The 26248-nt window shown below is 31.6% G+C and overlaps 1 protein-coding gene and 1 long non-coding RNA gene across 5 annotated transcripts in view; one reads left to right on the plus strand and one right to left on the minus strand.

The window, feature by feature from the left end:
• Nucleotides 1-26248, plus strand: part of LOC132910302 (protein eva-1) — a 319015-nt gene that overhangs the window by 209367 nt on the left and 83400 nt on the right. For all 4 annotated transcript variants that reach the window (XM_060965881.1, XM_060965884.1, XM_060965882.1 and 1 more), the window contains 2 exons: nucleotides 11994-12143; nucleotides 14811-14954. In XM_060965881.1, coding sequence (XP_060821864.1) covers nucleotides 11994-12143; nucleotides 14811-14954 — 294 coding nt within the window. The remainder of the gene's footprint in view (nucleotides 1-11993; nucleotides 12144-14810; nucleotides 14955-26248) is intronic.
• On the minus strand, nucleotides 11110-11986 carry LOC132910323 (uncharacterized). The gene is made up of 2 exons (XR_009658731.1): nucleotides 11742-11986; nucleotides 11110-11637 (listed from the first exon to the last, which is right to left on the minus strand). It is a non-coding gene; the product is annotated as an uncharacterized LOC132910323 (long non-coding RNA).

A 26248-nucleotide genomic window follows, 5' to 3' on the forward strand; every position in this document is an offset into this window, starting at 1 on the left:
AGGCACACGCTTGCTCGTATTAAACGGTTCTCTATATGTAAAATACTACACTATGTTCCACGAAAGAGCTTATTTCCGAGGATTGAAACTGTTCGTTGGAGAAAGTTTCGAAATGTTCAAATTTCAAAATTCAATTTTTCAAAGTAAATATAAATATTCTTTGTTACTTTGTAAGATTATTCTCTGATTTCTTATATTTAGGCTGCAGATGTTTATGCAAGTTTATATTTTTGTGAACGCAATTATATAAAATTACTGAAGTGGTGGAATATAGTTTCAAAAAACAATAGATAAGATATTATTACGATAAATTGTTGTCTATCGCGTTTTTCAATCAAGTTTTCAGTTCCTATTTTATAAAAAGAAGTTCCATTGTTCTTGAGTTCAATTTGAAAAAAGAAACCATTATCTATAAAGCGATCGAATAGGTAAAACCGTAGGACCAAATTTGTAACGTTTCGTGGCGCGTAGGGAATATTGACCCAGAAAAAACAACAATGATTCCGTTGCAACGAGTCTTACAAAAGGTAGAAAAAAAAAAAAAGAAAAAAAAGTAAGAGAATGAAACGAGATTCTGTCGATCGAATGGTTAAACAGTTGGTTTTGTAGATCGCAATCTTTCGCTGTGAGAGATCGATTCGAGTAAATCGATGATACGCGAATGGATTGTGAACGAAAATCCGTGTTACGTGTCGTAAGCGTGCAAATTGCTTGTGCTAGATTAATGTTATCGTGTTGAACACCCTGAATCGGCGTTTAATTAAATAAACGACGCGGAACAAAAGTGTTTTGCTCGCGTGCACTCGCGTCTATCTTCAACCGGTCACTGAATGATTGTCATTAAGTTTAATTATTCAACGATTAGATCAATCATCGCCCGTTCAGAAAAACCTATGTGTTGGTGTGTATGTGTTGCGCGTGTTTAGAATTTGGAAATTAAACTGTAATTACAGGGATAATAAGGTGAAGCATGTTAATAATGTAGTGGAATTAATATGATGCATTCGAATAGCTGTCAGTAGTTCGTTCGCCAGAGGAGATAACAGTAGAAAATTGATCTTCAATATGTATTTAAATATACTATGTGTATGTGTGAATTAGTTACACCAGACATGTTAAGAGTACCTATTTGTCACTGACAGCCTTAATTTTGTCAAGAACACTTGCATGTTTTTGATAATTGTAAAAGCAATTCTAATGTCAACCATCATTCTTCCCATATATCAATTTGACACGTTCCAATAAATGTAAAAGCCATTGATTATTTTTTTCATTACATTGATTTGATACCAAGGGTAAATTAAATTGAGAACATGGAGTATGATGCTCGAGAATGACAGTATATTGACATTCATTTACAACAAAAATTATTTTCAACGTATCAACACGTTTTGAAGATGTTGTATGACGAAAGAGATATCCTACAAAATATTAATGCTTGATTCAAACTCGACATTTTAGTTTTGTAAATTCGATTTGTATCCAGAATGTCCAAATATTTTTTACATTTATCTATATTCTATAACCGAAGCTTGTCTTTGTGAGAGGATATCAGTTTAATAAAAATAATCTAATATCTGCGTTTTTTTCTCTTTTTCGTCCTATTGATAGGAAATCGATCGTGTCTACCGTAGAATTGGTATAATAATGTTTGAAATTGAAACCACTAGATATACATTATAGTAGTAATATTGTTTCTGGTTAGACAACATTTATTTATACGAAGATGAAATGGGATGAAATGAAATTACATTCAAACGTTTTCTTCAGTTTGTGGTTATATTTGACCTACTTCGTTATCGTTTTCTATAAATAATGTTTCATCGCCGTTGCTTTATTGTGTGCATACATATACGTACACAGACTTTGCTTTTAGTATAACTGCAAAATGTGCGTGAAAGATATTTCCAGAGATAGGAGCATATATCCCTTTTGTAATAAAATAATCTTTAGCGAATGAAGTTGACTAAACAGTAAAATAGGCAACAAGATGGTGAGTGTATACATATGTATATGTAATGCCAGTTAAGGCATTACTTTCCACATTTTATTAAAAATTGTTATACTTATATGTCAACGATTAATTTTTAAATTAGATTACCTAGCTAAGAAAGACAGTGCTCTTTTTTAAAATTAAAATCTCGTTTTCGAGTTTTGAAATATACCATGTGTGTCACACGGAACTGTAATTTACGAGGAGATTAAAACTTCTGAAGGAAAAAGAAACAGATCCAAGACAACGCTCAAAATTCATGTTCTTGTTATTTAAAGTAGCAACGAGGAAACTTGGAAAGAAGTTTTTAATTGAGGAAGGAAATGTCGTAGTTAAACGAGAAATGAGTGCTTAAAGATGAGTGTGTTTAACAATCTTAGAATTCATTGAACAATATTCCAATTAAAGAGAATGATTGAAACAAAATTTGTCAGCAACTTAAATTTCCTGTGACACTTCGTTTTCTTTAAGAAACGCGAGCAACGAAAGTGCATTAATACAATTCTCATCAAGCCATTTCAATAGTTTCCACTTCTATTACATCGTTACTCAAAAAATTACAAGAAGCAAAATAATTCTTTTTACTTCAAGAAAAAGATAACAAGAAGCAAATTTTCATACAAATGAAATTTAGCAGAAGTGTAATATTTATCGAAATAGAAATATGATTTTATTTTGTGTCTCTTTATTATATCACTTTACTTGGAATTACTCCATACTTTAAGATTCAACGTAGAAATAAAACAACGAATGAAAATAGATATATGTTTATTGACAAATAATTATTACGCAACTCTCTGATTTGTATTCTTCCAGAAAGTAACATAGGTACATTATAGCAATACATAGGTACGTGTCTAACAATGATTTGAAAATACAGTATTAGTTTTCGTTTGCCATTTTTTCTCTGCCTCTCTAATAAAATTGCTTACAATCAATTTTTACACTGGCAACTTTCGATACTAGCTGTTCACACCAGTAGCAACCAGTCATTATTGATTTCGCGGGGTCAATACGACTTCAATATACACTGTGCACCGTATTCTGCACGCGTACCATACCATGGTCTATACTCTTCCTTTCATCTCCTTCTCTCGTTCTCTTATTCTCTCTTTCTCTTCATACAGTCACGTTTTTTTCCGTGGAACAAGTTATACAGTAAATCCATTAAAACAATGAACACTAGCACCAATATAAAATATCCTTCTTCGCGTTGCTGACCGAAACGCTCCGACAAGCATAATTAAAACACTCCAATTTCTTTGTGAATATGCGGTATGCGTTTCTGACGATTCGCTGAGGTTATCAATTATGATTGGCACTGGTAATTCTTATTTTATATGCTGACACATGTCTTGAATATTTACAAAAATAAGAAAACATTTTGAAAGATTTAGTCATTTGATTAACCATTTACGATGTTTTTACCGCTTACATTTATTAAAATTGTGTACGTAAATTTTACTTTCTGTAAATGCTTTTTTGACAAAAATAAACAAATACAAAAGTCGATAAAAGGCTCTCAATACTAACAACAATAATTATTGTTCAGAAAATTAAAATTAAATTGGATCACAAGTATAATTGGCATTTATCCTATTTCAATCATGACTTGAATCAAGAGTGAGGCCCTAAGCCAATTTATTGAGTGACGTAAATCGAGAAAGACATAGGGAATAACGTTAAGAACTTCTTTTAGAGTGTTCCTCTTTGTTGAGGGGAAGATTTAGGTTCAATCCTGATATCAATTGAATTTATTTAATAGACCCTTGGATAGTTTATTCGAAGAGTATTTCTTTTCGCTAGCACTTGATTTCGGCGTCTCTTAAATCTGTCCAAGTGTTAAATGGATGTAGAGGTTCTTACCTGAATTCTTACCTGAATAAGGATTTTGAATTCCAAACAATTTCACCGTTTCCTAGAAGAAGCTTTATTAATTTGTATACAGCAAGGCGGCGATTCATTTACTTAAATTAAATTTGGTGTCAAAGCAAAACTTCAATGAATTATTTTTAGTTTAAAATAGTAAAATTGCAGCAATATAAACATATACATATTATACTAGGTTTTGTAAATTACTATAATATCTACGAATAGACATATTTCATTGATTACATGCTATACTGATTAATCTTGGAACTTCAAACCACAAGTAGATTAATTTGAGGTCTTATAAGTTTTTATTTCACAGATACGCTATTTTGTAATATTTTGGTTTCACTTACATAAAATATTTTTCTTTCATTGTAAGTATTTTTAAAATTATGTTGAAATATTAATTAAATGTAATTATTATTATACAATTTAATGGAATAACTTATTTTATGTAAAATATTTGATAATTTCGCCTCTATATAAGTGTAAAAGGAGAATGAAAAAATATTAGAAGAATACATATAATAGTAGCACTGAATTTTCCAGGGTTGAAAAAGTATTACATTTATACGATATTATTAATATGCATTCCCTGTGTAGTCCCATATATCATGGCATATTTTGGAAATTAGGCGATCGTGCTATAAACCAACCCTTGTTGCTAAAACTTTTAGAAATGAAGTTTCCCAATTTTCGCAGTTGTATTCTTTATTCTTTAACGTATTTGTTACCATTCTACTGTTATTTTTTCCAAGCACTTGATTTTCTTCTCCTCGTTCGGGATTTTTAATTTTTTGTACTCCGTTTCATACTCTGATATCTAATCTGTGGCTTTCTGTGTTCCATCAAATTGTTTTAAAGTGAAGTTTGTTTCTTCTTTATCATAATTATTGTGGTTTTGGAGAGCTTCTAACAGTCTTTCTATGTCTGGCTTCCGTCTTTATTTTCCTTTTGGAAATGATTTCTGTTTCCTCTAACTACATGTTCTGGAAATTCAGTTCCGTATCGATGTATGATGCCGCCGTCTTATCGTCTATTGTGAGTATGATATTTCTGTATTGGCCTCTACCTTGGTTAGACTTTTCGAAGTGTTTCTGACTATTGCTGAATTGAACAACCAAGGATGATAATTTCTCGCTTGAAATATTCATCTAGGTGCACATTATCCAATCTTAAACACCCAATCTGAAACTGGAGTTCATCAATTATTGAACAAAGCCCCGCTGTGCGTATTTAAACTACGCAACATCCTCGACTCAACTACAAAGAAAAATGAATTAGTCAAATGAAGCACGTTTAGCTAATGACGTTATAGCGCAATAAGTAGCACGTGTGTCGTCGCATAGATTTGCGGCTGACACGTGAGGCATCGCTTGGTTTTGGCACACAATGTGACACGTGTAACGTGTATCCGTCTTCTTGATTCATTACGTTTGAATTACCGTTTGCATTGTGTATATTTTCTTTCATTTTCTTTCGTGCTAATTCCAGTGAGCTTGTATCTGTCAAATTAATACACGCTTCATTTGTGACAGTTATTTAATAACTGATTGAAACGGTACAACTAATTCTTGTACATGTTCCATAAGTGATAATACTTACAACAGAGGATAATATTCTTTAATAATAATTAGAGAGAAATAAAATATCAAACCAAATACAATTGAAATTATATCGTCATTTTCCAAGAATTTTTTCACTTCTACAAAATTTATATAGAAATCCATTCCTATCTTCGTATCTTTTAATTAAGGCTTAATACAGCATTTTATTTTCAAATTGTCAAGCTCAGAAATTCTCAAGTCTAAATTTTCGGATTTTTATATCCTTGAATTTTCAAATTTGTTACTGTACGATAATATTTTTTACGTATTATTTCACTGTTTAATGGGCTTATTCGTTACTAAAAATGTCCAAACTCTATTTTCCTAAAAACGTAGTTTTACACGAAAATATTTTCTACTATATTTTTTTGATACTTGACTGTATTGAAAACGAGATTAATCGTAGTTACATTGGACTCGCCCCTTCAAACACAGTATGCACATTCTCCATTTTGTTTCTGTTAACGTGATCTCTGGCGATTTGAAAAGAGAATCATAGCTATAGATGTTCGTAACAACACACACGAAAACTTTAGATGCCATCAAAACTGGGTCGATCGAAGTGGCAGTTGCTTGCTGAAAATGCTTTGTGCTAAATTTATTGTCGCTTTCAGTACTCGAAGGAATTACGTCTTGCAACTATAGTATCACGCCCTTTTTTCGTCGTTTCTTGCCAATTAAAGCTTCAATCTGGACATCTCGCACGAAAGATAGTTCGATAAGGGAGTTCCGACGTCTTACCTTATTTTAAAAACCATTGTATACCTTTATCCTTTGACGAGCTTGATGAGTTACTTTGTAACCTTTTCTCGTCCAAGAGGCTATTTGTTGCAAGTTTCCAATCGTCATTAAGTACAGAAAATCGGTTTGATGCTTGGAAATAAATCGATTCGTAGTTCTTAGTTTGACTTCAATTGTTTGGTTGATGGTGTAATTATTAAGTCTTCCCTGTATATCGACTAAAAAACGTTTCATTACTGGTAAACAAATTTGGATTTTTGAGCTTTCTATCTTATACTTAGCTTTATCAATGGTAAAAACCTGATTTGCTGTCAATTTTTAAATATTTAGATATACAATATTTACGATGGCGATGAAATTTGTTATGGTACAGCAATCGTAAAATAGAAATGACTTAAAAACTGCATCGCCATAAATTATCAGATATAAGGATTCTCAATTTTTCTGAACATATTTAATATCATTTTTCTAAGATATCCTTTTTTTTAAATAATAATAAAAAAGGAAAAAACGATTGAATAGCATATCTCCCTTAACAAGAATCTTCTTATTCTTACAAAATTTATTTACAATTTCACCTTTATTTCTTTTTTTCGCCCAAGTATATTCCACCTCCTGTTAACTAAATATTTCTTTCAAATATTCCACATTCACTGCGAAACTTACCCGAATTGCCTCTTACGTTCGTTTCACATACACTTCCGTCAATAAAGAATCGTTGGAAACGAACCGGAGGTCGTTTTCCTCCCGCATTCTCGTAATTTTTCTTGAAATCCAGAAGAGGCGTTTCTGTAACCGCAAAATTTTGAAAAGTTTGAAAAGCCGCGAAAAAGAGGCGGTGTAAATCGACCGCTCAATGAAGTAGGGTTACGACACTTTGTCTCAGACGTGTAAGTGCACTCGGTGACGAAAAGAGTACTGCCAATGGCGGTTCGTTTCACGCGCGAGAGATTTGTACTTTTAAAGGTGACTTTAAGCGTGACTTCTGGAGAAACCAGGCTTTCAGGCAGATAATTATAATATATATCGATATATATATATATATTTATATATATATATATATATAGATATATATATAAATATATATAAATATATATATATATCATATATATATATAAATATATATAAATATATATAAATATATATATATATATATAGATACAGTAGCGGACAAAAGTTTAAGACGAAATGGAAGAAATAAATAATTGATTTACTTTCCATAAAAAATATAAATACGGTGTTCTACTTTTGGTATTAACTAATTGTACATTTGTTTGTACACTTAGAAAAAAAATTTCATTTTGATATTTTGCTCAATAGCTAAGTTATAAAAAAGGAACGAAATCTGTATAATATTTCGTCGGTCAAAAGTTTAAGACTATACAAAAAATATTAATTTTTGGTTAAAAAATATACACAATTTTTGTTTAAATTCAATATTTTGTTCAATATCCGTTATTTCTTATCCCTTCGGTACATCTTCTTGGCATAGAATCTATTAATTTTTTATATTAATCTACCGTAATATTATTCCAGGCTGTTTCAATCGTAGAGTAAAGTTCATTTAAATTTTTCGGTTTATAACCTTGTACTGTCTTTTTTATGATGCTTCACAAATTCTCGATTGGGTTAATGTCTGGTGATTGCGACGGCCACGGCAGCACGGTGATATTTTCTTCTTGAAAAAACTGTTTCACAACCCGAGCCGTGTGCTTCGGATCATTATCATTTTGAAAAATAAAATCATCACTCATATTGTTGCGTGCAAAAGGTAACATTGTGTTCTTGAGTATGTCCTTGTATTGAAAACGGTCCATAATTCCATTGATACGACATATCGGACCAGGGCCGCTTCGAGAAAAACACGCCCACACCATAACGTTGCCACCACCATGTTTAAGAGTTTTTAAAACGCACTGTGTTTTCAAACTTTCGCCAATTCGACGTCTAACGTACCGTATCCCGTCAGAACAGACGCGATTGAATTTCGATTCGTCAGAAAACAATACCTTTTGCCAATCTTCACTTGTCCAATGCTTATGAGCTTTAGCAAATGCAAGTCGTCTTTTTCGATTCCTAGAACTCAGCAGTGGTTTCTTTTGGGGTTTTCGTCCTCTTAAGTTAAAGTCTTCTAATCTTCTTCTAACAGTTCTAGCACTAATTTGTGTATCGTTTTCATAGTTTATCTCCGCAGCAATATTATTTGCACTACGAAAACGATCCTTTTCGCTCAATCGATGAATCCGGCGATCCATTTTCGGTGTTGTTTTCCGTGGTCTTCCGTTTTTCGGTTGATCGCAATACATGCCTGTCTTTAAAAATTTATACCAAGCTTGTTTACAAGCTGTTTCTGACCTGTTCACTATATTTGCTATTTCGGTGAAGGTTTTACTTTGCTTTCGCAGCCTTACGATTTGTTCCCTTTCGTTTTCAAGTAAATTCTTTGATTTACCCATAGTCTGTTCCTACCTAAATGAATTTTAAGCAATAAAAGGTACACTAAACAATGATTTTGACATTCCAGAATCAAAATGTTCAAAAACTGTACTCGTACTCACGTTTTACACAGATCGTCTTAAACTAATGTCCACTGTTTCCAAGTGCTAGGCGGTAACTAACTGTTGTAACTCCTACATTGTTTGTATTTAACAACTGACTGTCTGAGGTTACGAAGGTCAAACATACAGCTACGTTATTCCAAAGAGACAAACCGAATAGAAGAACAATATGCGTATAAGATGTTTGTAATCCGGTTTACAAATCATCGTCTTAAACTTTTGTCCGCTACTGTATATATAGATATATATATATATATATATATATAGGTGTTTCGATTATTCATTGAAAATTGTTGTTTCTTTATTCTTGTTCGTGTTTAAGATTTAAAATAATTCTAGCAAAAAATTTTATTTGAATTATACAAATATTTATAACATGGAAAGTTATTCCTTTTGAAAATAACTTCACATTATGTTGCATTCCAAGAATTTTGTTATATTATATGATATAAAAAATATAAAGATATGTCATTTTTCTCGCATAAAATGTAAATAACTACAATATATAGTTTCTCTTGTAGATTTTGATACTGACTTTTATATACGAGTGAATTTTAATTATTTCTTGAATTTTCTCCAAATTGTATTTTCATAAATATCTTTATAATAAACATTATGTACGCGCACATAAATGAATAATATTATGCTGTACACAGACTACGTAACAAGTAGTTAACATTCGAATGCATAATTCGCCACAAATTTTTTGCATATAGGAAAACGAAGGGCATGGTTTGAGTATCGAGGATAATCATTTTATTTACGATTCAATTACGCAGTTTATCGAAATCCATGTCAAGTACCTGCAGCATATCTTCAGATTATGGCTGCAGTCTATCTTCTTTATTGCGCGTTGTTCGATTTTCTCCTGAACAATTTATACTGTCAGCTACTATTATTCATTACGATAATCACACTTATGATTTTCAAAGTAAAATATAAAATTGGCAAATCAGATTGATACAAATCATTTGTGACTTGTGCTATTATAATCTAATTATAACAAACATATTCATTTCTGTCGTAATCAATATCCAATGAATTTAATTTGGCAATCCATAGAATGGCTTCCAGAAACTTCTCATTGTCAGTATAATAGCAATACCATAACATTTGAAATTAATGCCTTAGAATACCAATTATCCAGATATTATACCTATAAATATACACGTATAAATTTATTCACTGGCGATGTATTTTCGTCGACAGAAATTCTAGTTCTTATGATGTAGGTATAGTCACGTATTTATGACTAGAATGAGATTTCTTTCCGTGAGAATTTCATTCTTGATAATCGATACCATAAATATTATCACCAGATCAATCTGATTCTTAACTTGCCAGATTACTATCGATGAAGTGCACTATCTTAAAGTAGTATTGTCAACGTATAATTAGTTTACTATTCAAGACACTTCAAATTTCTAACTGAATTTGAAATTTATATCTAGTTATTTGTATATTTGTTCATTTCGTTATTCTATAAATTTTTGTTGATTTTCTTTAACATATTATGACATTGAATTGAAATGATTGATCAGAATCAGGATACGTTAACGTGCATTTGCAAATTCATGTTTCCATAATTAACATTTAATATTTCGTAAATATTTGAAAAATGACTTACTTTCGTCCATTCCAGAAAGAGATAGCATAAATAATCAGAAATTCTGGAAAAAATGTTTAAAAATAGCGTTTCTTATGCAGTAATTTTTTACATTCCAATTTACTAATTTGATCATTATGGGTTCTTAATGATCTAAATATTTTGTGCGTCGTTTTCTAAATTTACCTAACTCTTAAAAAAAATTTAGATATCTATGTTGCTCCTCTATTGAACCCCTCATGTAATCATCCGTAAAATTCAAGAAAATGCACGAGAAGTGCGTTGACCTTGCGTAAGAACAAGTGAAAATCCTGGGAATGTGGTGTTCGCTACACCAATAAGGTTGCAAAGCTACGGAGTACGCTATGATTGCAACCACAAAAACGTGCTATACTAGAGCATCTGATCTGGTTGGGTTCGTTGAAATTCCCAGATACCACGAACTGTAACGAGACGAAGCAGGTTTTATCGAAACCCGTATCTCTGGCAAAAACCGTTTCCATTCAACTTGTTTATGCGATTGTCAACGGGTACGTATAGACCAGGCCATGATATAGCGAGCTCGTAAAATCAGTCAAGAATGAAATTAACACATTTCGAGTGTCAGAGCAAATGAATTTTTTTTTTTATTGCAGTGTCAATTTTTATTGAATGGTATAGAAAAGCACACATATTAAAATAAAAATTGAATATGGTTCATTTTTTAATAACGAAGAAATTTTTATTCCGATATCAATGTATTTTATATCGAGTGATATAGTGAAATATATTGAAATAAAAGTTAGATATGATTTGTTGTTTAATAGCGAAGACATTTTTATTGGAATGTTAATAAAACGAAGAAAGTCAATATAACAAATATAAAAACGAACGTATTTCATCACATTGTATGAATATAGATAGATAGATCTTATTTCCCAGATTTTACTAGGTTTCGACGTCGTAAAGCTAGTTATCGTTTGAGTTTGTACTCAAGTAGCTATGAATTTCTTCACGATACAGCATAGTATAAATAAACTTTGCAGAATATTTCAAATGGCAATAGAAAAATATGAATACATTTAAAATGTTAGACAGTTTTCCAATAAACATTGACAATATATTTATGACCAAAAAAAAAACAAACATCATTTTTCAAAAAATGTTTCGCAAAATGTAACGATAAAGTTATGTCATGTTCTTTCGTGAAAACTAAATATAATAGGAAAAATAGTACAAACTCTTTGGAATGAAACGGTATTAAAATATTAATGTTACATTCTCTCTTCCACTAGCAAGTGAAAAAGTGAAATTATGTATATTTTACTTCTTTTTTTTACAAACAATGACACAATTTGCAAACCTAATTCAGAAAATGTTTCTACTACCTGAGATAAATGACAAAATACCAAAGTGTAAGAAAAAAAAAAAACAAATAAAAAGATTTTGTCAACTTGAGATACGAAAATCTAGAAGTTTTGAAGTTTGGTGACTGCAATTTTCTAATCACATTAGCATTCATACTCGTACAACAAAATTGTGTTTTGTCATATTTTGAACTTGTAATTACGTTTAACATGACAATAAAAAGCAACAGTGAAGCGGTGAATTTATTAAAAAGTTCCTTTATGTTCCAGACGAGTTCAGAAGTAAAGTTGCCTGCGAGAATGACGTCATCAATCTTGTCTGCCACCCTGGACAAAGGGTTGCCATTTTCAGCGCATCGTTCGGCAGAACGGAGTACGAATCTCTTCAGTGTCCTCAGCCCCACGACGTGAAAGAAGAAAGTGAGTAAATATTTTTATTGTTCTAAAAGTTCGTTTTATAAATAAAATTCTAAATATTATTGTTGTATTTAATATACTATGAGATCCAGATATTCTAGCTACTAGGTTACACTGGATAGTTTTTTTATATTGCGTAAAATATTAAAAATCTACATCTCTATTTTTTATTCATGAAATCAAGTGTCCTTTCGTTTGAAAATTTTTATACATACGTAGCCTGTTCTGAAATAAAATTTGTTAAAATATAATAGTACATTTAAGCTATGGTAAGGTGGCGCATAATAATCATGGGATTCTATAAAAATACTTCATTATTACTTTTCTAATTTTAAGTTTATTTTGGTAATTCTAATTTTAACAATATTCTTTTAGATGGAAATATCAATTAATTACTCTTGATTTCTTGATACTAGGAAGTCTAAACTTCAGTTTTGTTTGACATAAATTATAAAAAGTTTACGTAAAACTGAAATTTTGATCATCAATGTCTAGCTTTTAGCTGTGGAAAAGATTTAAGAACGCTCTTAGATACAAGTTAGCATCTTAATAATTCTACTAAATATCGTTCTTGGAACCATAAAAGCTCTCAAAGAAAATAACGACCAAAAAGATATTCGAAAGTTAGTCGGGTCATTAAATGTTTACGCGAGCGTAAACATTCATGACCGTGCCGTTGAAGTAAGAGCACAGAAGATATACGATATAATAGCAACTTATGAATCTCAAAGAGCAATTCTGGTTTTTGATAAGTTTTATAGCAATACCAATATTCCCTAATTTCTTTTATCCTAACGAAAATATTATTCTTTAATCTTACCTCGTATTTGAATATTTCAACAATAGTTAGGACAAAATGTTATGTTCTACAATGTGTTATGTAAGTTTCTCACATAGAGATAATTTCATCTAATTTCAGATCAAATATATACTTATACAAAAAATAAATAAAATAATCGTAAAAATAATATAACTATATGTATATTTAATCTTAAAAATTGTAATAACGAAAAAATTTTAAAAATCTCATCTTATATTTAAATATTGATATATTGTAACAAGAAACTAGAATTAAATATTGAAAAAATCTTCTGTTATCAACGTAAATATAATACAGTTACCAAATTTAACATTTCTTGCAGAAACGTAGATATATTTCTAAAATTCTAAGTTCCTAAAAATCTAAGAAACAGATGCCCTTTCCTTTCATGAAGTTACTTTACATGGAACATGACGTTAAAATAAAGATCCATGAAACTGCACATTTACATTCAATAGCCGGACGAATCGATTCAAAGTACCGCAGACTTTACGAGAAAATGGAGCAGAGGTCGGGTCGCTACCAACCCCTTTGTGACGATGTCCAGACGGCATCCTCGTTAGGATAACAGCTCCGAAAACACTGAAATGCCATTGGCTACGGATCACTCCCTGTAAAAGTTTTTTTTTATCTGATACGCTGATTTTGGCGCTTCATGACCTCGTTAGTCTACAAATGCTTCTACGAATGCTTCTGATTATTGCGATTTTAATTCCCCAGTCGTAATTTAACATATTTCAGTGTAGAATCATCAATTCTTCATTTCTGTCATCTACATAATGAGAGCCTAATAATCATCAATGAGTGCATTAAACGTCAAGAATAAATAGATGAAATTATCATTTTTATCACCAGAAATTACAATCATAATACATTAATTATACTTTAACGAAACGAGAAACTTTATAACCAAAATTCCAGCAACTAGAAATTTAATTTCCATTCCATGATATTTCTCTGACAAGGACTTTTATTAAAACTTCTAGGATTAGACTAGATTCAAAACGAACCTTCCTATGAACGTTCCTTATGAAATAAATTCTCGAATCAATTGAACTTCTCCTACGGTTGGCAGGATATCGTAACCAATTCAAAGGTTTCCTCTCTTGTTCTTCAGCTTCGCCCAAACGTAACAATGAACTACATGTAATGGTCGTTTCCCGAATGATCATCTACGATACTGTCACTCGCGATATCGTTTCAATCTGCGTGTTTCTTGGCCATGTGACACATCGTCCTGCTCTATCATGTCGTTCTCACAAACGTACCCACCGTGACGGTGACATGCAGAAGTGACTTTCGACTCTGACACACTTCGAGATTTCAGAGGGGAAAGTTAGTTAAATTAGAACTTAATTTCTCCAAAAATGATTGGAAAACTTTTATGAACCTTTTGATGATATTTTATGATCGATACATGAATGTTTGTTTTTCTGATTTGGTTTAGGATTTCTTTTCGTTTACTAAAATAACAAACGATACGCATGATGCATGCTCTCGGAACAAAAAGAATTTGTAAAAGAACTAAAATAATTAAAAATAAAAAAGAAAACTAAAATAATTGAGAAATCCAGTTTAAAGTGAACAAAAGAGAGTAAAATGGTGCTTTATATTCATATGAGCGTTATGAGGGATTCATGTCAAGCGTCGGATTATTAACCGTAGATTGATGAAGTTGACATTTCCATTAAGCGCTCTGAAGTAGTCACAGTCGACCTTTAATCCGGTATTCAGTTTTCATTCGACGAACGATCCGCGCAATTTCTGGTAAGCTGGGAAACTAGCTCTTTTTTCTCGTCTATGAAGCTAGAAGCGAACGTACTGAATAGATCAATTCTGCCTGGTTACAGCTTGTATGGCATCGTACGCGACGGAAACCGTGATGAATTTGTGCCATGGGAAACGTCGCTGCTCGGTGGTGGCAAACAGTTCGACGTTTGGTGAGCCTTGCAGTCCGGAAAGCAGAACGTATTTGAAAGTTGTCTACACGTGTGGTAAGTATGTTAATTATCACGATAATATTAACGAACGTTCTTTTTAATAAATAAGTTTATGTAATTTTCAATTCATGTTAGAATATTTGTGATTATTGTAGTATTACTTCAAGGTTTTAAAATGTGATTTTTTATGATATAATAGAGGTACTTTTAGGAAAGTTATATTTTAGAGATCATTATTCTATTAGAAAAGAGAAAATGAATTTAGCATTTGTGAATTAATTATCATTTGCACTTGATAAATACGTATTATTATATATACTAAAATAATTTGTACTAAATAATTCGTCCTTCAGCTTTTGAATCCTTTAATTATAAGTGATCCTTTGATGAATTAAAGCATTTAATTCTCAATTTCAATCTTTTAAATATTTGTCGTCATTACAACGCAAAGCAACATCGAACGTTCTTTATCATTTAATCATTTAATTAAATAAAATTTGTGAAATTACGAAACAATTACGGAAACAATTATTATTAGCCCTTTCCAATATCCAGCAATATAAATTAATTATTATAAATATTATTCCTTTCTCGTTCATTAACTTTAGAATAACTTATTTTATAATATAAGACAAATTAAAATCAATTTCTACATACTACAACCACTGTATTGTATTTATAAATTTACTAATGAACTGTAAACACATTAACATAACAGTATTATCGATTATTTAATCTACATAAATTCCAGACAAATTTTTGAGCTCAATTTCCTATATATATATATTTGATAGGTTATTTGCAGAGTACGAAATCGATAGTCGAACGTTATAACACGCTCATTGGGAATATTTGGGACGAATTTCGATATTTTTCACGCGCGACAAATGGAGCGGAACATTTGTTTTGCGCGGAACGTCATGTTCTCTGTGATCTTTTATGAAACCGGTTCGCCCTGGAAAACTGTTCGCCGTTACGTAATAAATCACCGTGTATTTTTAATGCACGAATGAAAACAACCGAATGACGGAAACAACCAATTTAATTTGAACCGCGAACAAACTCTGTTTCGGGTCCACCATCCACCGATTTTTACAAACAATTTCACATCTGAGACGCATTAACTCGCATTATTTGACACGAAAAAATTTATTCGTTTACTTGCTATTTTATGAACTTTTATCACTTTTTAGCAAGCATTTTTCGATCCAGTTTGGTGATCGTGTAATTCTTTTTTATCTTAAATGATTACTTCTGTTAAAATTGGATAATAATAACAGAAGTTAAAATATTGTATTGATATTTTAGAATACTTTTAGATAGGATAAAACACATACGCGAAGCTAAATTTTTGTGAGAAACAATATATACATATAATTAGTGGAAACTTTAAAATAAACATTATTTATGTCGTTTCATCTTGTATAGAACTAACATTTACTATTAATACATACATTCATTTACTATTAATAAATCTATAAATTTAAATATTGACACAACATGATACTAAAAATTACATATATAGATGAAACTCCAATTCAAACAATGTTCTATGTATCACAACAGTTTTACGAAGTTTGAACAATTTTTCTTTCAAGAAAAAAAGGGTACAAGATAAAAAAAAGGGAAAATCGAATAACAGAGATAAATTTTGTGAAAGATAGTCGCAGCAGGACATGAAAGATTAAATATGGCAAAGCCTGATGAGCAAACAACAGAACATTCACGAACAAGTCGGAAGTCCATGTCAGCAGCGTCGATTGACCCAAAAAGCTTGAGGACGATTGACGCGGAGCTGCCTACTCGCGAGAAGTTCTTCTGATGGCTTTTCACTCCGGATGGCTCGTTTCTGTACTTAATGGCCAGTCAGTCTGAACGAAAGGACTTACTTAATAGCCATTGTTTGGGCCGTTGGCAAGTGAATAATGATCGGTCGTATTCCATTCGGAGGTACCGCCAATGCTAACCTATAATACTTGAAATTCACCAATTTTCGAGTACGTTATATAGAAATGCTTTGTTTCCTTATTAATGCCTTTTTCATTCGCTCCGAGATCATTAAATTACGAATATTTGTGTATTTATAGGAAATTTGAAGTGTAAAAGTGAACATAATGCGCATATGATATACAAAGGCATATAAGATATTCAAAACAAAAAATTCGTTACAATATTTAATGTTAGAAACAAATACATATTTAGTTAGCTTTCATTTTTTAATTGTACAGTATGACTCTCCAGTAAGTATACAAATTAATTGACGAAAATAATCTTAAATAAATCGGATGAGAAAATTTATGCATAAATTTGCTTATAGTAATTATTTTATTTCTACTTTTTTGCTGCAATATAAACATACATATATGTATATTTTAAACTTTGCACCGAAATAATGCTATCATATTTTTACAGATGCTTTCGTTATTTCACAATATTATTTAAACACTTTCATTCTCAAAATTGTCTAAAGATCATTTTTACCTAGACATGTAGACATTTTAGACACAAGTATGATTCCAAAGATTTATTACTCGAATGAATAGTACAGAAATGGAAAGAAATCTTCATAGGAGGAATGCGGATCTGATTGGTTGTTTTTGACAGACTCGACACAATCGTAGAATTAAGGACACGTATTGGTGAAAAGTGTTACATATACAAACAAAACAATGTAATACTGAGTGATGGTGAGCGACAGAGAGCATTACAATATAGTATACAATACAATAGTATACAAATTTGCGAAGATAATATATAATAACCAATCATTACATAAAAGGAAGCTGACTAGTCAAACTATAAATCTGAAAATTAAGAAGTTCGAAAAAGTAAGTAAATAATAACGTGATAGCAGGTTGTTGTGTCTAAAGTAGGTTGTGAAACAGCAACACTCATCAGAGGAAAATATCTCGCAAGCTCTTTGAATAATGAAAACCACTACCGTAAGATGTAATTTCCCCAAAGAAATTAAAAGCGCATTATTTCTTATATAAAGCAAATAAATAGAGCTAGTATGTCGCACGGTGTATGTGTGCCTCATTCACGATAAACAAAAATAGAAATTGATATATTTATAATAGATGAAAACATTAATCAGACAAATCAAAAAGTATCCAGAAACTCACCATAGAATATTCTTAACAAAATTCCCAAAAAATCACGAAAAACACAATTTCCAGCGTTCTATCTTCTAACTTAAAAATCCTAAACTCATAAACGAAAACAGTAATCAGTCAAATTACAAGATACCCAAAAATTCATCACATAATATCCTGAAAAATTCTAAGAAATGTAATTTTCACTATTCCAACTTCCAAACCCCATTAAACTCCTTTAAAAGAGTGTTATAATCATCCTAAAGAGAATTCTTCGATAATCGTCAAAGGCACATGCTTTAGAAAAGCTCCTTTTTCCGCTTCTTCCTAGAAACAACCACTGCGACTCTTTTTACATAGTAGAGAAGAAATTTTACAAAAGAAGATTGGAGGGCCAATTTTCTAATCTCGATGGCGCGTCATGAAGCATGGAGTTTCGAACCTTTTCGAAAACAGGTCGCTATCTAACCACTGGCCACTAACGACACTCTTGACGATACATAGAGTAGTCAGCTATCTCAGCCGGTGCGTTTCTGTGGAAAATTCCAGAATAATGATACCGGCACGGTCTTTAACGAGCCACGTCGTCCGTTCGACCCGAAGAAATCCGCTCGGGCATCGAGCGTACCGCGTCGCGTATAACGAGCCGTCGCTTGTAATGCCAAGTTATTTTCATTGTGCACGCGATACAGGGAAAAAACGGGGACTGGCATCTCTGCTTTTACTCTACTTTCTTCATCCCTCTTTCTTTCTAACTGGGTTGAGAACTAACTACGGATTCAACCGCGGACGGTTTTAATGGCACTCGTCGCGTAACATTGTCGCTGCGATAACGACCGACTGCTCACATCGTCGGCGAGTTTATAGCACCGGCTGGGCCTGGGATCACCGGTTAACACGGAAAATGAGCATCGTTATGATGTTTGTCATTTGGTTTAACCAAGTTTTGTTTTTCTTCGTTTCCACGCACGTTTCGGGCTAGAGACCGTAGAACATTTCTCGGCAAGTAACAGTGTTGAGTTTGTTAATTGATGGATTAGTGTGATTATTGTACGAAAAGTGGTGATTTTTTTTTTTGTTTAAAAGTCTATTGATGAATTATGGAGAAAGACAGTGCCTTAAATGCATTCTCCTTATCTTAATTATTTGATGATTACATAGGAAAAATGTGACAGGTCCATTAATAAGTAAGAAGAATCAACAGTAAAAAAATCTACAATTGTCAAATCTACAAGTGTCGGACTAAATTTTTCATCATAATCAAGATTTACAACAAACTTATGTAAAACGTGCAATTCAGTACTAAAAATAGAAACATTTTCATAAAAATGTTATCTTAATTTAACACGACTGATTCAGTTTCATAATGCATCCAGATGACGTGTATTAATTAGTACATTTTATCCATTCCATTAAATTAATGTAGGAATTGCAAAAGTGCCATGCATGAACAGCCCTAGAGGTTCGTACTACCCTCGACACGTTACACATACTCACTGAAAAAATAAAGAAAACTACGACAGATAACGAATGTACGAATGCAAATGTTTGCAGTAGTCTAATTGCATATTAATCATGAGCGTGTTATCTGTGAGTGAAAAATAAAGGTGTTTTGCAGGTTAATGCAATATTAATCGTATTTTATACGTTAAAGTAATAACTTGATGTATCTGTAGGAGATCGATACATTGAGCCGTGCTTGCAGCTTTCTTGCTGTCAGCCTTGATCAATTACACACGAATATACAAATTAGCTATGTAAGTTGCGTGCAACGATAGATTCACTATAAACAGAAATAGAGATAGAAATAGAATGTGAGAAAAACAAGCTTCTTCGGTAATAGATATTTCAGTTAATACTTCTTCATTTTTTGAATCACACGAATACAGAATTATTTCTAATAATACACGTATAATGATTTTTATTATTCTTATTACTTTTTGATCATCAAAAATCGATTTAGAATTTTGTGATCTTCTAAATAAAAAAATATTTTACCATAAAGCACGTAAACAGACAAAAGAGTGCATTAATAAAGAACCAATCGCTACGAATTATTGTTCAACAACCACTTAAATAAATATATAGATATAATAAAATAAAAATATATAATAATATATAAATATATAATGAAAATGTATAAATATGATAAAAATATATTCCAGCTGGAAATAACGTTGAAACGTTGGCCGAAAGTAAAACGAAGTTTCGAATGTAACTACATTTCTAATGTTCCTTTTCTCTCATTGTAACACCGCAAAGGCACCGCTTAAGGCACTGCAAAGATAAATAACAGAACCATAAGACAGTGTTTAAAAGTTTTGTTTCTAGCAGCTTCCCCAACGATTTTCCATTTCACGCGCGAGATGAAAAATCGACTGTTCACAGCGGCAATCAATTCGAGTAATCGGTGGAGTGTTTCACGTACTCGCGGCTGGACGCTCTTTTTATTTAGTTGCGCATTCTATTTCCCCGTCGAATTTTATACGCCGATATACCGCTTCCATTTTTTGACGACACGCCGATCTTTTCCGGGATATTTTTTCTGAAACATAGCTCACGCTTCGATACTAGATAAAACGGTCTACCGTAATTGAGAACACCATTGTAAAAATTCAACACAACCTCAACATGCACCATATCGAGAATTGCAATTTTTTTCAATTTAAAGTATTTTTTTCAAATTAAAGTATCAAAAGAGTTCGGAGATAGAATTAAAAAAGAGGTACAATATTAAAGAGATCGTGGAGAGTAGAATGGAAAAGTCAAGTAATATATAAACTGCGAATGTTTATGCAAGTTAATATTTTTATGAACGTACATACCTTATCACTTGAAATTTTCAAATAATGTTTTTGATGGGAAAGAATTTTGGACTTTTTAAACTCTTGTCTCGAAAATAAGAAAATAACAATAGTTATATTTATCCAAAATTAATTATTAGACTAATGTCTTTTTCACTTAAATATCTTTTCTTTCTTTTAATGAAAATGTAAATACTCCTTTCTTATATATTTCACTAATTATTTTTTAATAATTTCCAGAAGGCCATTAGATTAGATGCTATAAGCAGTACTTTATTTTAAACATTTTATGTATTTATGTATTTTAGCTGCATTCTGAATATTTTTGTGTCTTTATATTTCCTATAAGCGCATAAGCATCTGCAGTCTAATAACATAATAATAAAATTGAAAAGGAAGTGTAGAATTGTGTTTTGGAATCAGGAATGAAGAGCAATAAAGGTGGATAAAGGGGAGGATGATCGTAGGCAACTGGAATCGTGGTTGCTCGACGCAACTCGATGCAAATACAGGTTTCCTATTATGCAAACAATCCTCATTACATTGCTATACCTTAAAATACAATACGTTTAATATAAATGTAAATATAGGACACGATGTGCCGAGTTAATTAGTGGAATTCGTTGAATGAAAACGAAATGTTGAAAGAAATCTAAATGAAATAATATCAAAACTTTTAGTCTATTCTCCTTGTTGATACTGTTTCTACTTTTTCGAGATTTCGTATATGTGACATACAGACCGGGTTATAATCTGATTTCAGATAATACGTAATTTTATTGTGATTTCATTACGGCTAAATACAAAAAGCAATTTTATACGTCTGGATTACAAAATATTAAAATTATTATTTGTTTCGATATGAAGTACTTTTTGAACTTACTTTTTAACATCGATTTAGTGTTTTATAATATACAAAATTGTTTTATTTATTCAGAAATAGATAAAGTTACAATGATTAACGTTACAAAATAACATTCTAATATGGATTTAATATTGGTAGCAAATTAGAGTATTTTCTGATGTTTAGGAAAGAAATATAGAACATTTCAAAATCAGATTTTGTTCGCGAATAAAAGATTTCCTAAATAGTTTATCAAAACGCTCCTTCTTCAAAAATTGCATCTTCTCTTAGTTCATTGAATTATCAGAGACTTCATATGTGAAGTACAAGCAGAGACTTTAGTTTCACGATTATAATATCAACGATAATTACTTTCGTCAAAATTAAGAGTTACACAAAAGAGTTATCGAGAGAAATGTATAAAAATAGAATTGAAATGTTTCCAGATTTCATATTAAAATAACAAACTACAAAAGTTATCATTTATTTCTTTTACTTAAATGAATAAAATTATATAGATCTTCAAGTCTTCTTCTATTGATTAGAGCATTCTAATCATAGAATAAAACAACATCACGGTACGCTACCATTTCCAAATCGTCCATTCGAAAAATAATCGGCCTACTCTGTAGTCGCATTTATCCTCGAACAATCGTACAATTCATCGTAGGGAATTTTCGGACAGAATTTCCATTTGTCGTCGGGTTTTTTTCATTAAGGTCCGATTTATCGAGGCTCGTTTCGCGAATCGCGCACACGTGCCTGTGTAGGACCATACCAATTACCGATGCATTAGCAAACAGGTGTTTCGCGCATTGCATTCATCGACCCATTCGTATGTACCGACGGATATTCTAGCCACGAAATAGAACTCGTTATTCAATATACACGTTATACTCTTGCAAAATGTTCTCTCTCTTCAACAACGTAGTGATCCACAATACTGATCGATATGTGTGAGATTATTCATTTTGCGTTTCCGTTAATCATTCTTTTTTTCGGTTAACTGCAAAGTATGTATTCAACGTGTACACGTGGATTCGCTAATCAAGATTCACTCGTCTTATATTTAACAACTGAGTCGCCCATTTACCAGATTGATTAATTCCATAAAAAAAGCAGAAAAATTGATAAAATTATATATATGAACTTATCCATTTTAACCTGTAAACCCCTCAATTATTATTTCTTTTTCAATGAATACACATACTAGATGTATATTATATAGTACTTTTATCCAAAAATAATCTGATACTTCTTTTTATTGAGAAAGAAGGAGAGTAGAGAAAAAGGCAAAACATGAAAAAAGAAGGAAGGAGAACACGCTGTGTTGGTATTCTAATTTAACAGTAAGTCATGCACGCCTGTATAAGGCGCGGCAGGGGAGCTTTTTACACTAGTAAGCAAAATATGCGCATACGTTCAGCAGATGAAAAACTCCAGGGAATAATCAACGTGCACGCCACGGAGACCGCGAGTATTCTTCCCCGCGAGATCGAATTTCGTTTTCGTCCTCTGACAGTTTTTATCGTGGCAGGTTTTACCGAAGTATACCTATTGCAAGTTTTCTTGCGTGGAAGAGTTCCAACGATAGCCGTGTTGCAGCTAATCATTCCACGAGGCTCGCGTGAAAGATGGGAGCATTTTACGATTCGCGGGTCGAGATAGGGTTACGTTTCATTTTGTGAAAGATTTATTATGTGAGAAGATATTGGGAGAGGTTAAGTGACTTTCTGGGTTTTATTTTTATTTTCTTTTGAGCTTGATTGTGTATTCATAAATATTATTAAAGGCGGATATGGTGAGTAAATATTAAGTTGTCAAGTTTAATCCCATATTTGTGAATTTTATTGAAGACATTTTAGTTTTAAAATATAAATCAGTTTGGTTTAAAAATATAAATCGGTATATATGTTTAAGTTTTAAAACCATTTGAAACACAATTCTGTCTATTACAATTGCTTACAACACCACAGCAATATACAAAACCATGTAAAATTTCTTGTATTTTTCATTTAAATATTAAAATTCATTAAAGTTCGTTCAATGCTCGACATGTTGATTACGACACGTGCATGAAATCAAACGTGATTCCTATTCCAACAACGATCCACCGTTGGAAAGCATTGCCACGATGTTCTCTTCTTCGTGCCGCTGCCAACGTTAGACCATTGACCCGGAATAATTACGAAGCGATCTCAAAGTCTAATTGGATCCGCATGAATTATCCGTGTACATCAAAGTACTATGCGGTGAAACACGCGATGATTTGACACCATGCTCGGTCTTATTAAACAAGTGGTCATTTGTATTTAGTACAGATACAACCAACTAAGACAGTAATCAATTCTTTGCGATGGTTATTTAAAAATTGATAATCTTTAATTTACACTAAAACTTTCGTCTCTTATTTGTGAAGTAATAAATAATTTGAAATTTGTTAAAGATATTTATAAATTTATAAACTTTTTTGCGAAGTATTCTTTCTTTTTTTTGTATGTTTAACACATTTATGAAATGCGAAGAATACAAGTAAATAAATTTGATCGTTTTATCCCTTGGGCAATATTTTCTGAATTAAATATTCAATAAATGTTCTTATATAATTAAATATTTTATAATTGATGATTCTTTGAATTAAATTTTGATATTTCACACACGAATGAGATATTAAACTCTGTGGAAAATGTTTTGTTGTGAATGTATCGTGGACAGTTCACGCGATGACAGGAAATTTATGTGACACGTTAGACGAAGTATGAAGGAAAGTTTATTCGGGAATCAAGAATATGGTGCATCCTTTTCCACTTCATTTGTCGTCGTTAAATTTTCTCGATGACGTGTGATTTTCTCGAAGAAGCGCGAACGCTGGCGAAAATGGAAGAATAAGCGGAAGAAGGAAAAATAAAAAGCAACCTAAGTGACAGAGGGAAGAAAAATGGTTGAAGTAAGACCTGTCAAGGAACTGTCTTCAGTTTTTTATGGATTATTGGATCGATGTTGTTTTTCAACTATGGATCAGAAGCTTCTACGTAAACTATTAAAAAGTTTTAATAAATATTCATCTCTTCATATCTCTGCACTGCTTCAAATAGATCTAAATACATTTTAACAAGCAATTCCATTCCAAGTTAACTGATATTTAATTATTTTAATTATTGAAGTTGAAGAAACGGCCAATTTTATTACAATGACTAAACTCCTGTAATGTAACAATTATACATGTATATTTTCTAAAACTTCTACTCTTCATTTTCTCCGTTTCTTTACTTCATATTCTTCATTTTGCAAAACTTCAAATTATTACTCATTTTCAATCAAACTTCTCGCGCGAAAGCATAAAAATATTTTACGAATGATTCACTAAATGTTTCCCAGAATCCGTTAGCCATTAGATGATCAAGTGATTGTCCGAACGACTCGACGAAAATTCGTCGAACGAAGAGGAAAACAAGTGTAAATAACACGGAATGGACACAATGTAGAAACGGGCCTTTCATGGTTGCTATAATAAATACTGTGTTTCGTAGGACAAATGTTCTGTTCTGTTATCACGGCTAGTAAACACGGAGGAATTACGGTCAGTTGTGATACTCAGTCTCGTCTTTTATTTGGAAAGTTGGAATACTTCTCCGGATGGCGTTCCATTTCGTTTCTCCTGTCCTCTATTTTACTTGAAGTCTTTTAGTTCGCATTGGCGCTTTGCGTCGCCCTTTTCATTGACTGTGTTACTGTCGATAGTGGTATAGTAAAAAAATTTGATTATTATTCAACAGAATTGAGATTTAAAAAATACGTTAGAAGCATGTACATGATATCTTGAGGATAGTATAAAAAACGTATATATTACATTTTTATTCATATATCAATCAATCTATTTAGACTTTAATATTATTCTACAAAATAATCGAAATGTCCAAGTCGTAATTTTTCATGGAAATTTTATAAATTTCTAATTTTACAGGTATTTGATTGATTTATAGTGTTATATAAATTTCAAAGGTTTGTGTTCTATCATCTCAGTTTTAAAGTAGACGATCATCCTTCTTAAAATTACTGAAAAGCACGATTGGAACTTCTTAGAATATTTTGTACTGAAAATTTGAAATCAGTAGAATCCATCTATTTCTTATTTTCTATGAAGTAACTCTTGAACTCTTTATTTACAAGACACGATAAATTAATAGTTGATTAATGTTAAGACATTAACCCGTTATATCTGCTTGCACTAAAGTAAAGGACGATCAGATGTCGAAGAAGAAACTAAACACGAAGATGAAACTCCAGACGTTTGCTGATGCCCGTACCACGATACTCTTATATCAAGTTGTTGCATAAGTTATGTTCATCGTTGGTCTGAGGTAAAATAAATATCATACTATTTCCCAGAAATTTCTACTACGAATATCCTATATCAACTGAAAAAGAGAACATTAAACTTGTGGTTGATATGCTATTCACTTTCATTTTACAGTTACATATAATATCATTAATCCACATTCTTATAAATGTATACAGCCATCGCTGTTTATTTAATTGGTTCATTAACATATCTTCATCTCTATTCATCTTTTATGACTTCAGTCATAAACGTTTAACAACCAA

The sequence above is a fragment of the Bombus pascuorum genome, chromosome 9 (assembly GCF_905332965.1).
Source record: "Bombus pascuorum chromosome 9, iyBomPasc1.1, whole genome shotgun sequence".
Taxonomy (NCBI): Eukaryota; Metazoa; Arthropoda; class Insecta; order Hymenoptera; family Apidae; genus Bombus; species Bombus pascuorum.